At 42.5% G+C, this 13706-nt stretch overlaps 1 protein-coding gene across 1 annotated transcript; it reads right to left on the minus strand.

Annotated features, from left to right (window-relative positions):
• Positions 1-311: 311 nt before the first annotated feature.
• Positions 312-11320, minus strand: LOC308236430 (uncharacterized protein). The gene is made up of 3 exons (XM_080646105.1): positions 11015-11320; positions 10050-10176; positions 312-4408 (listed from the first exon to the last, which is right to left on the minus strand). Exons 1-3 carry the CDS (start codon positions 11045-11047, stop codon positions 2586-2588), a joined length of 1983 nt encoding a protein of 660 aa, XP_080502231.1. The 5' UTR covers positions 11048-11320; the 3' UTR covers positions 312-2585.
• Between the last annotated feature and the right edge of the window lie 2386 nt (positions 11321-13706).

A 13706-nucleotide genomic window follows, 5' to 3' on the forward strand; every position in this document is an offset into this window, starting at 1 on the left:
CCACTGAGGCATGCCGGCTGTGCTCTCAAAATGCATGAACGTATTTCTTCCTCTCTCTCCCTTGTTCTATGAAATCAATGAAACTGTTTTAAAAAATCAAATAAAATATTTATTATAAAGGAAAAATATTAAAACATATTACTCAAATACCCCAAAAAAAGCATTTAAGACTTCTACGGCTCACCATAAATTCTTACAAAAAATACAATCAAACAACAGTGAGGAGAATGATAAAATTACATAATATCTTTAAACTAGAGGCCCTGTGCAGGAAATTCATGCACTCAGGGGGGATCCCTCAGCCTGGCCTGTGCCCTCTTGCAGTTGGGAGCCCTCGGGGGATGTCCGACTGAAAAAGGTAAATAATGCTTATATCCACATAAAGAATTATACAGAAATGTTTGTACCAGCTTTATTAGAAATAAACAAATATTTATTAAAATGGACATGATGATGATATATTCAAAGATAGGAATATCTACCAGAGCCATAGCTGGTTTGGCTCTGGATAGAGCATAGGCCTGCAGACCAAAGGGTCCCAGGTTCTATTCCTTTCAAAGGCACATACCTTGGATGAAGACTCCTTCCCAGCCAGGCCCTGGTCACGACTGATGCAGGAGGCAACCTATCAATGTGTTTCTCTCACATCAATGTTTCTGTCTTTCACTGTCTTTTCCACTCTCCCTAAAAATAAATGGGAAAATATCCTCATGTGGATCGACAAAAACAACAAAGAGAATATCTATAAAAAAAGAGATGAGTTACTAATATATCTTTAATAAATCTCCAAGATTTTATGAAATGTAAGATAAAGCAGAAAAATACTTAGAAAAAGCAAAGTTCTCTATGAAAATGGAATGTAAATCCATGGTTTCTAGGAAAGCTGTGAAGAACAGGGACAGATTAATTGAGGTCAGGAAGCAACTACACAGTGATAGATATGGTCAGTATTATGAGTATACTCATGGTTAAAGTTTCACGCACATGTCAAAATTTATGAAACACTATCATTAACACATGCAACTTACTCATTATAGTTGTGAAAACAAATGTACATCCACCTATTTCGGAACAACAGGTTTGGCAACTCTATATTCAATCCACATTCTTATGCCCTCTGGGCGAGTCTCATCTCAGTGACAGAAAATGCAACAATGAAGAACTTTGACCCAAACCCACTGGAATGCTTAATGGGTCACAAAAGCCACATCCCTGGACAAAAGACAGCCTTTGTCTTCAGCTTTTTTTGCTGCCAGAGCACCAATGGCTCTGATGGAAACACTTGAGAAGCTACAAGAAGCCACAAAACCTCTTGATTATAATCAATAACAATGACCGCTCCACAGACGATAAACATACCTGGAGTCCCTCAGATCTGTGTACACACCGCTCCTGTAGTTTTTCCTAAAAAAAAAAAATATCTGGGTGCAGGTTTAGATGAGGACCCATTCCATCTAATGGGCAGCAGTCTGGTCCGATAACAATGAGGTCAGTGTTTCTGCAGTGAAAGGGGTTCCCCTCACTGCAAAGGTCCTCCAACCAGTGATCATCACCATGGAATTTAAACCATTAGGGCACATGGCCCTCTGCAAGACCTGGGCAGGAGGTTCCCTTCAAATGTCTCAGCATCCCTTGTAAACAAGAAAAAAAATCACGCTGCTCCCAGATACCTGAGGTTGTCACAGCTACCCCCCTCTTTGCAGTGATCTCTGTGTCTCAAAGCATCCGTCTTCACATGAGGATTAGAGTCCACAGTGTTTCCTGGAAAATTATGGGCAGCAACGTAAATTTGGCAAAAACTGCTGAGCTAATTTCTGCACCATAGTCTTCCCCCAAGGGCAAAAATGTTTGAGACCGCATACAAGTTTTTCACCTCCTCATGCTTGGAGAGCCCAGATCTCCTTAAAAATTAACCCATAGAGTCAATAGAAGACCCAACGTTAAAGAAGCCTTAGGATAACTCCTTCATTATTTTGCAGACTGGCAGTTCTCCCATTGATGATTTAGGCACTCAATAAATTCTTCATCATTAGCATCTAGGGAAAGTGTGTCTCTGGAAATGGCAGTTCTTCTCCAACATTATGTTTACTGCGGCCTACAGTAATCAGTCCTATGTGGCAACTCAAGACAGGGAAACAAGTTAGAACTAAGGGCTCAGGTATTCCTAATTTTCTTCAACAAATTAGACAACAAAGTTAGCTTTCCTGGACACATGAGGATGCTGAGTGATGCCATCTGTAGGGACCTTATAGGTGGTTCAGGTGAAATACCTTTAGCAACAGAAATACGCAGTGACATAGATCTGGCAAGACATGTCTGTATGTTGGAAAGTGAAACATAGATACATATCGTTCCAACATAAATACTAACAAACAGAACAACAAAAACAGTTGGGGGGACGTTACATAACATAGGTGATTAAATGTATGATGTATAATTCAGAATAATGAGACTTCACATATTTTCTTATACAATTGTTAAGTCCTAACTAAGAAACGACATTTCCTACACAACTAATAAATTTTTCAAATTTGGACTCATTTGTGAACAGAGAATTTACAAATTTGGCTGAAAGATATCTCACATTAATTGCACTCAGAACAGCTTTCTCCAGTGTGAGCTCTCTGATGATATTGAAGACCTTTGCTACTTCTAAAAGATTTCCCACAGTCACTGCATTTATAAGGCTTCTCTCCTGTATGAACCCTCTGATGACTACGAAGGTGGGTGCTAGTGGTAAAAGATTTTCCACATTCACTGCATTGATAAGGCTTTTCTCCAGTGTGAACTCTCTGATGACTACGAAGATTAGAGTTATTGGTAAAAGTTTTCTCACATTCACTGCATTGATAAGGCTTTTCTCCTGTATGAACTCTCTTATGATAATGAAGGTGACAGTTAGTTGTAAATGATTTTCCACATTCACTGCATTTATACGGCCTTTCTCCAGTGTGAACTTTCTGATGATTATGAAGGTTAGAGTTAGTTGTAAAAGACTTTCCACATTCACTGCACTCATAAGGCCTTTCTCCAGTGTGAACTCTCTGATGACAATGAAGTTCAGTTCTAGTGTTAAAAGACTTCCCACATTCACTGCATTGATAAGGCTTTTCTCCTGTGTGAACTCTCTGATGATATTGGAGAGTAGTGCTACTTGTAAAAGACTTTCCACATTCACTGCATTTATGAGGCTTTTCTCCAGTGTGAACTCTCTTATGATAATGAAGGTGAGAGCTAGTTGTAAAAGATTTTCCACATTCACTGCACTCATAAGGCCTTTCTCCAGTGTGAACTCTCTGATGACAATGAAGTTCAGAGCTAGTGATAAAAGACTTCCCACATTCACTGCAGTGATAAGGTCTTTCTCCAGTGTGCACTCTCTGATGATATTGGAGACCAGTGCTACCTTTAAAAGATTTTCCACACTCACTACATATATAAGGCTTTTCTCCAGTGTGAACTCTCTGATGACGACAAAGATCAGTGCATGTGGTAAAAGATTTCCCACATTCACTGCAATTATACGGCTTTTCTCCTGTATGAATTCTCTGATGACTATGAAGGTGGGCTTTAGTGGTAAAAGGCTTCCCACATTCACTGCATTTATAAGGCTTTTCTCCTGTATGAACTCTCTGATGACTACGAAGGTTGGTGTTAGTGGTAAAAGACTTTCCACATTCACTGCATTTATAAGGCTTTTCTCCAGTATGAACTCTCTGATGACTATGAAGGTGGGTCTTAGTGGTAAAAGTTTTCCCACATTCACTGCACTGATAAGGCCTTTCTCCATTGTCACCTCGCTGCTGATAATGAAAGCAAAAAAATTTAGTAACATATTTTCCACATTCAGAGCACACAAAACACCGACTTCCTGCATGGGCATCCTTTTCCGGAATAAACGTGTGGTTGCAATGAATGCCTTTCTTACAATCTTCTCTGATGTAATAATCTTTTCTCCTTTGAAGCGTCATCCCAAGTGTCGAAATAGCATTTGGACTGTCCCTGGTCTGAGTAGCCTTTAGGTGGAGATGTCCTGACCCGGTAAGGACATCCTGCCCAACCTCCTCACATGGGAAATGATTCTGAGACACAATGAAATTGCCACTGTTTGCATGTGAGATCCTGTCCACACCTGTATTGAAAGTCTTCTCTCTCACATGCTGTTGGTGAAATTTTACACTGAAGTAAAACCGTTTTGCACATGCCCCACATCTCAACAGTATCTGTCCGTGTTGTTTTCCCTGCAGCTCCATCACGTGGAAAATGTTTCCCAAGACGAGCCCACAACTCTCACAGGGGTGGCTCTTCTGGGGAGACAAGGGTACATTGGGATTCCTTTCCTGTGACACTCTTACAGAAACCTTCTGTTCAGTCGGGGCCTCCACATTCTCTGTTCCACAACAGCAACCTGAAGAAAAGGAAACATTGGTTAAGTACATGTTGACCTTATAAAAACAGAATATCTTCACCACAAATGTTTATCTATCATGACTAGGCATGATTCCACAGAAAGATTTTCAAGATGAGTGAGGTGTATTCAGAGGAAATAGCTGTTATACATAACGTGGCCCCAAAAGGCAGTCGATGATGACAATCTCACCAAGGGAGGGACAAAATCACAGGATGGGATACAAAGAAGAGAGGAAGGCTCTACTCAATGTTCTTGCACAAACGGCTTCCTCTAGGACCTTACATGCTGGCCATGTGAGTCTGTGTAGAATAATTTAAAGCTGCTCAAAGCCATAACAATTAATTGTATGAGAGCCCACGATGTTCAACGTCAATATAATAAACCATGTGCACTCCAAGGTGCTGCAGGCATGGACCAACGTTGGTTTGCAGTAAAGAGAAACCTCTGAAAGAAATAGAGGTGCAAAGTCCAGAGAGGTTAAGGTTATCTGTGGGCTGGGAATCCGAGTAGAAATGATCACTATTAGAACTGAGTAGTTGGCAAAGTATCTACAATAAGCAAAAACAAGCATAATTGGGTGAGGAATGGGCAACCGTAACAAAACACTGGGTTTCTAGCTATGAATGTAATAAAGGCCAGCCGTGAATTCCTCCCCAATAACCTTCACCAAGGCAAGACCATCTGTGGGACCACTGTGTCATTCAGAAAGTTGTGTTTCTTCTGTGATGCACAAATGATTCTTTCCCTTAAATCCCATTTGAGCCATTGCATGGGATAAATGATGCAGACCTTCAAAGAAAACCCCCACACAGAAATACCAAGGATTGTTAAAAAATACTATGAACAACTCTATTCCAAAAAATTAGACAACCTAGAGGAAAAGTACATATTCCTAGAACTACAACCTTCCAAAACTCAATCAGGAAGAATCTGAAAATCTCAACAGGCTGATAACTATGGAAGAAATTGAAGCAGTCATCAAAAAACTTCCAGCAAACAAAAGCCCGGGGCCAGACCGCTTCACAGGGGAGTTTTACCAAACATTCAAGGAAGAACTAAAACCTATCCTCTTCAGACTATTCCAAAAAATTCAAGTGGCAGGAACACTTCGAAGCTCACGTTATGAAGCCAGCATTACCCTAATATCAAAAGCAGATAAAGACAACATAATGAAAGAGAATTACAGCCAATAACCCTGATGAACATAGATGCTAAAATCCTCAACAAAATTCTAGCAAATCAGATCCAGCAGTACATCAGAAAGATCATACACCATGACCAAGTAGGATTTATCCCGGTAATGCAAGGATAGTACAATATCCACAAATCAATAAATGTGATACATCACATAAACAAATTGAGAGATAAAAATCACATACTCATATCAGTTGATTTAGAAAAAGCATTTGACAAAATCCAACACCCTTTCTTGATAAAAACTCTCAGCATGGTGGGAATAGAAATCATACCTCAACATTAATAAAAGCTTTATATGACAAACCCACAGCCAACAACATACTCAATGGGCAAAAACTAAAACCATTTTCCCTAAGAACAGGAACAAGACAGGGATGCCCACTTACACCACTCCTGTTCGACATAGCACTGGAAGTACTAGCCATTGCGATCAGACAAGAAGAAGAAATAAAAGGCATCCAAATTGGAAAAGAAGAAGTAAAACTGTCCTTATTTGCAGATGACATGATATTGTATATAAAAGACACGAAAGACTCCATCAAAAAATTAGTAGACTTAATAAATGAATTCAGCAATGTAGCAGTGTACAAAAAATAATGGCAAAAATCAATGGCATATCTATACACCAATAGTGAATTTACAGAAAGAGAGACCAAAAAAAAAAAAAAATCCCATTTATCATTACACCGAAGGAATTAACTTAACTAAGAAGGTAAAAGACCTGTACTCGGAAAGCTACAGGACACTGAAAAAGAGATAGAGGAAAACGTAAATAGATGGAAGAACATACCATGTTCATGGATTGGTAAAATCAACATCATTAAAATGTCCATACTATCCAAAGCAATCTATAGATTCAATGCATTCCCCATTAAAATACCAATGGCATATTTCACAGACCTACAACGAACTCTGCAAAAATTCATCTGGAATAAAGAAAGACCCCAAATAGCTGCAGCAATCCTGAGAAAGAAGAACAAAGTAGGTGGGATCTCAATACCAGATTTCAAGCTGTATTACAAGGCCACTGTTCTCAAAACTGTCTGGTACTGGCACAAGAACAGACATATAGGTCAATGGAATAGAATAGCAAACCCAGAAATCAACCCAAACCACTATGCTCAATTAATGTTTGACGAAGGAAGCAAGAACATATAATGGAGTCAAGACAGTCTCTTCAATAAATGGTGCTGAGAATAAAGCAAAAACAAACAAGCCTAAAAGAAATGAAAGATAAGACATTACACCTGACACTATGAACCACAAAGCATCATAAGAGATGTTGATGTTAGGAGACGAATGACCCTCCATAAAGAAATTTGGCAAGATCCCATGTGAGGGGGACCCTTTCTCCCTCCCCATGTGTGAGTCCATTCTGTGGGACTCTTCCCCCCTCCCATGTGGGAGTCTGTACTTGTTCTTCAATAAATCTCCACCTTTGCTATAAAAAAAAAAAAAAAAAAAAAAAAGGATCCGATATGTTTCTGAAATTAATAAACAGATTCAGAGCCCTGGCCAGGTAGCTCAACTGTTTGAGTGGTCCTGATGCACCACGGTTGTGGGTTTGATCCCCCATCAGGGCACATATAGGGGACAGCCAATAAATGCTTAGATGGGGAGAACAGCAGATCAATGTTTCCCTCTCTTTCTCTGTCTCCCTTCCTGTCTCTAAAATCAATAAATAAAGGCTGCCCAGTACGGCTCACTGATTGAGCATTGACTCATGAACTAAGACATCACAATTACATTCCTTGTCAGGCGACATACACAGGTTGCCGGCCCAATCTCCAGTGGGGGGCATGCAGGAAGCAGCTGATCAATGTCTCTCTCTCTCATTATTCATGTTTCTATTGCTCTCTCCTTCTCTTCTTCTTTGAAATCAATAAAATATACTTAAAGAATAAATAAATAGCCCTGGCCCGTGTCGCTCAGTGCTGAGAGTGCCTGCCTGTACACTGGAGAGTCATGGGTTCGATTCCCAGTAAGGGGCAGGTTCGTGGGTTTCAGGTTCAATCCCCCTCTTAGTGGGGGCACATGTGGAAGGAACCAGTTGATGATTCTCTCTCTCTCTCTCTCTCTCTCTCTCTCTCTCTCTCTGGCTCTCCCTTTCTCTCATTCTCTAAGGAAAAAAAAAAAATAAAATCAATGGAAAAAAATATTCTCACTATTCAGGTGACGATAAAAGAAGAATAAAGAATTGAATTCAGCCCTAACTGGTTTGGCTCAGTGGAAAGAGCGTTGGCCTGCGGACTCAAAGGTCCCAGGTTCGATTCCGGTCAAGGGCATGTACCTTGGTTGCGGGCACATACCCAGTAGGGAGTGTGCGGGAGGTGGCTGATTGATGTTTCTCTCTCATCGATGTTTCTAACTCTCTATCCCTCTCCCTTCCTCTCTGTAAAAAATCAATAATATATATATTTTTTTAAAAAATCAATAAAATATATTTTTTTTAAAAAAAGAATTGAATTCAGAAAAGTTACAGGAGAGTAGATCCAATATGGCGGGGTAGGCAAAAGCCTATACTCGCAGCCTCCACACGAAAATTACAACTAAAATACAGAGCAACCGTCAGCCAGAACCACTGGAAAGCTGGCTGAATAGAAGTCTTTATAACTAGAGAAGTTAAGAAGAAAGCACACTGAGACTGGTAGGAGGCAAAGAGGCACGGAAGGTGCTGGTCCTGTACCCACGTGGGCCATGTTTTTAATAGGGAGAAAGGTTGTCTCTGCAGAAGTCACCTGGAGGAGCAAGGGGTCCCAGTCCCACACCAGATGCCCAGCCCAGGGTCCCAGAGGTGGGAAAAGAAGTCCCTACTGGCAGTAAGAACTAAGGGTTGTAAAAAGAAGATAAACAATCCAATCAATAAATGGGCAAAGGACTTAAACAGACACTTTTTGAAAGTGGACATGCAGAAGGCCAAGAGACATATGAAAACATGCTCAAAGTCACTATAAATCCGAGAGATGCAAATCAAAACGACAATGAGGTATCATCTCACACATGTCAGGATGGCTATCATCAACTAATTAACAAGCGAAAAATGCTGGCAAGGATGTGGACAAAAAGGAACCCGTGTGCACAGCTGGTGGGAATGCAGATTTGGTACAGACACTGGAATATAGAACAGAGTTTCCACAAAAAATTAAAAATGGAACTCCCATTTGACCCAGTAATTCCACTTCTAGGAATATATCCCAAGAAATCAGAAACAGCCCTAGACGGTTTCGGCTCAGTGGATAGACTCTTGGACTGCAAATTGAAGGGTCCCAGGTTCGAATCCTGCCAAGGATACAAGCGGGGTTATGGGCTTCATGCCTAGCAGGGGATATGCAGGAGGCAGCTGATCAATGATTCTCTCTGATCATTGGTATTTCTATCTCTCTCTCCCTTTCCCTTTCTCTCTCTGAAATCAATAAAGAAATATATTAAAAAGAAGTCAGAAACACCAAACGGAAAGGATATATGCACCCCTATGTTCAGAGCAGCACAATTTACCATAGCTAAGACTTGGAAATAACCTAAGTGCCCATCAGCAGATCAGTGGATTAAAAAAATGTGGTACATCTACACAATGGAATACTACACTGCTTTAAAAGGAAGGAACTCTTACTATTTGCAACAGCATGAATGGACCTGGAGAGCATTATGCTAAGCGAAATAAGCCAGTCGGAGAAAGATAAATATCACATGAGCTCACTCATTTGTGGTCAATGGGAGAACAAGGAGACATATGTAATACAATATGTAATACTTTAAACAATAAAAATTTTTACAAAAAGAAATATGTTGAAAATATCCATAGTACACAACGCAATCTACAGATTAAATGGAATCCTTAGGATAATTCCTATGGTATTTTACAAAGAAACGAAAAGAGACTCTAGAAATGTATCGAACTAAAAAATGCAAATAGCAAAAACAATAGTGAGCAAGAACAAAGCTGATGGCATCACACTTCCTGACTTCAATTTATTACAAAGAGAAAGCGAGCAAACAGTGTGTTGCTGGGGAAACACAGACACTTAGATCAACAGAACAGAACAGAAAACACAGAAATAAACCCAGGCACATCCTTGCAAGTAATCTTTGTCAAAACTGCAAGACACAGAAGAAGGGAAAGATAGTTTCTGCAATGAATGGTGCTGCTGAAATCAATACTCACATGTAAACCCAACAATACTGGACACCACTAATCCCTTAGGTTTCCTGCAACACTACCAAGTCCTTCCCTGTGAATGTAGTACAGCGGGGAGAATTGGGACTTCAGGAAAGAAGGGAGCAGCAGAAACAGACCAACCCTCCCCAGGACAGCAACTACCCAGGAAACTGGAAAATCAAGCAGAACAACAGTCTACACGGGAGGACACAGCACACCCTGGGAGATGGGGCCTGGGAAATCCCAAAGCCAAGTCCAGGTCACTGGTGAGAGTAAGGGTCTTACCCAGCGAGGATAGAAGTTCAAAGTTCTCCAGCATCACATTCAGGTACAGCTGTCTCTCACCCTCATCAAGGAGGCTCCATTCCTCCCTGGAGAAGTACAGGGCAATGTCCTCAAAGGTCACGCCAACCTGTCAGAATGGAGACAATTGAAACCAGAGCTGTCTCTCTGAGAACCCCCACTCCTACTCCTTACACACCTTCCCCCCCTCAACCTCCTCCAGGGCACCCGGTTAGTGTGGACACCAGGCCCTAATGCCAGTGCAGGCTGCTCTCTCATCACAGTCCCATTACTCACTGGGATTGCCCTCAGCAGAGCAGCTGGGTTGGGTGGGAAGGATGGGGGGAGGGGGGGAGAGAGCAATGCCATTTAAGCTCTGGGCCATGCCTGAGGGCCCCAGTCTTTCTGCCAAGCAATTCCACTGCAGTCTCCTAGATCATGCCTCCAAGACAAAGCCAAGCCTGGGTTTATGCTTCGCTTTTATGTCCCCACACCAGGTCCCGGGGACCATCAGCTCACACTTCCTCCAGATGTGCACACCACTGGGTAATGTCCAACTCCTTCCCATGTTTAGACACCAGGTTCACTCCCTCAGCTCTGCCCCCTTCCTGCTCCAATGCCACTGGATCTCGCTGGACTCACCCATGAACTTGGCACATGGCATGTAGAGAGCTTGTCTTCCAGCCGGGTCCAGGACCACCCCAGGCCTCTGATGGACCCCACAGCCGGGAAAGCCCCAATGAGGCTGTGACGTCCTCCCTGCAGCCTCTGATCTGTCCGCCAATCCTCACAGCCCACACCCTCAGGGGAACCTCAGATGCAGTCACCCCTGTCCTCTCTGCCCTGCACTGGCTGTGTCCTCAGAAGCCACAACACTCCTCTCTCCCCTCCGCCTTCCTCACGGTCCTCCATGCGGACTGAGCTGGAGGACTGGACAGGCGCCAGCATCCGGGCGAACAGGAACTCACCTCAGCGAAGCTCCTCAGCGCGGGCGCTGCCATTGCACTCTGTGGGCTGAGCGGGGCGGGAGCGGCTGGAGCAGAAGCCGCTGCAGGAGTGGCCGTGCCTGACTAGGCCCTGTGGTGGGTCCGGGTGTTGTCTCCGAGCTTCAATCCTAAGTGTGAGCTGTGAGCACCACTGGAGGCTCCGACCATTGGCTGTGAGGCGGGGAAAGCACGCTCCAGCCTTCTGCACTGGACTCAGAGCCCAGGAAATCCTGACCGCCTGAGACTAAAACCTGTGAAGATAAAATCCCGCCAGGAGGACTAACAGTCCCGCCCTACAGAAGCGGCCTAAGGAAAATGCCTTCTCTGAACCTTCATTGGCTCAGCTTCGTGGCAATCCATCCTTAGCCTTCTGGGTAATGTAGTTTCTAAGATCCAATTCCAGGATCCCTTATTTCTCAGTTGGCTCCAGGACTGGATTTAAGAGCATAAAGCCCAAGAACACACCGAGTATACTAAGTGTCCTCTAGCGCCTTCAAGGGAGGTGATGTCTGGGGCAAATTTGTTTCTGGTGACCCTGCCTGGCTTCCTTTAGCTGCTGGTTTTGCATATCTTTCTCCCAGGACCTGCTCATTTTGAATGGTGGGCTTTGTTTCTTCATTCAAGACTTTTGGCTGTGTCTCCTTCAGGCCAACTGTAGCTGGCAGAGGTTCCTCAAGTCTCTAACTCAATCTAACCTGCCTCCATTGAATCCATTATACAAAGTTAATGTCACAAAACAGACTCTCATACCTAAGAGCATCTGCTTCTGATGCCATCCGAAGTGTCAGCTCGGCCTGGGCTGCAGTGTGGATAAGATGGACAAGAGACATGTGAAAAAAAGCTCAAAGTCACTGATCATCAGAGAGATGCAAATTAAAGCAAATATTAGGTATCACCTCACCACAGTCAGAATGGCTGCCATCAACAAAAGGCAAGTGCTGGGGAGGATGTGGGAAAAAAGGGAACCCTAGTACACTGCTGGTGGGAATGCAAACTGGTACAGCCATTATGGAAACCAGTATGGACTTTCCTCAAAAAATTTAATATGGAACTGCATTTGATCCAGTGATTCTACTTCTGGGAATATACCCTAAGAAACCTGAAACAATCAGATAGAATGTATGCACCCCTCTATTCATAGCAGCACAATTTACAATAGCAAAAATCTGGAAACAGCACAAGTGCCCATCAGTAGATGGGTGGATAGAAAACTGTGGTACATTTATACCATGGAATACTATGCAGCAGTAAAAATGAAGGCTCTCTTACCCTTTCACACAGCACGGAGGGACCTGGAGAGCATCATGCTAAGTGAAATAAGTCAGAGAAAAGAGTATCACTTCATCTCACTCTTATATGGAAATTAATTTTAAAAAACTGATGAATGGAGTGATTTCAGAGACATGGAAGCATGGAATGGAGTGCAGAATCTAGAAAGGGAAGATGGGTGAGGGTAGAAAACAAACAAACAATAAATCCTTGAGTGGTCATTAAGAGCCCGCCCGTGCGCGCGCGCGCGCGCGCGCGCGCGCGCGCACACACACACACACACACACACACACACACACACACACACAAAACAAAGTCACCTGAGCCTTGAGCATTTCCTTCTGTTCTCTGAAAGCAACAGGAAAGCTCTAGCTTGCTGGGTTTTGGGTCTGCTCTAAATTTGTGTTTACAAATCTGTCTTCTGTCACTTGTGTCCCTGGAAATGCTGATACACTTCCCCCCCCCCCCCCCTCCATGTACCTTCCTCCTGCTTCATATGAGTCACTTGCTTTTGGTGTGGCTGTAAGAAATGTCCAAACCTGTAGAGAATTTTTCTGTTTATTTGACCGAAGCCGGCGACATTGCCAGGAAAGAAATTAACAACAGACCGAGTTGGGAGAATGGCAGTTTTGCACCTTCATTATACATTAGACTCAAAGGAGAAGACATAAGTGGGTTACATGACATTCACTGATGATACATTAGGGGGGAGAGCTACGGAGGGAATTCGCTGGGATTGGATAAAAAGTGAAAAAAAAATAGACACATACTTCTTTTTAAATGTTATAGAATAGTTAACACTTAATATTTAACACAATGACAATAATAATTGGGGCTCTGTGGTCTTCTGTGCTGGGAGATTGTGCCCTTAGGAGTCCGTAAAACGGAAATTTCTCTGAAAATCAAAAGGTATGTTATCCTAAATGCAAAAAGACAGTAGACAGGCTCAATAAGGTAAAAAATTACCTTTGCAAAAACAAAACAAAACAAAAGACAAAAACAAGGCTAGGATATAGCTACACCTGTGACTCATTTTTACTTAAAAAGTTTTAACTTCAAACTATCTTATATGATTAGTTTTGGCCTCTGAGTTTGCAAGATTCACCATGCCATGCCAGGCTCCCTGAGCTTGCTAAGATTAGTATCGGCCATCATTTGTGTCCATACTGGGGGGTGAGAACCTGCGGGTTGAGGAGAAAATTCAATGAGTGGTTTATTTCCTGCCAGACCCATTGTTCACATCGTCCTTAACAGAATGACCCCATATTGCTGGTGTCCATTTATTTGGTCTCCTAGAAGTAATTGCCCTTCAGGTCAATAAAGCCTTAGGTTCTAAATGTGGTGGAGGTATTTGTAAGGACAAGAAAAAGGTCTTTCTTTTTCCTTGCTGTGGTGTTCCCCAATT

Source organism: Plecotus auritus (genome assembly GCF_963455305.1).
Source record: "Plecotus auritus genome assembly, chromosome: 10".
NCBI lineage: Eukaryota > Metazoa > Chordata > Mammalia > Chiroptera > Vespertilionidae > Plecotus > Plecotus auritus.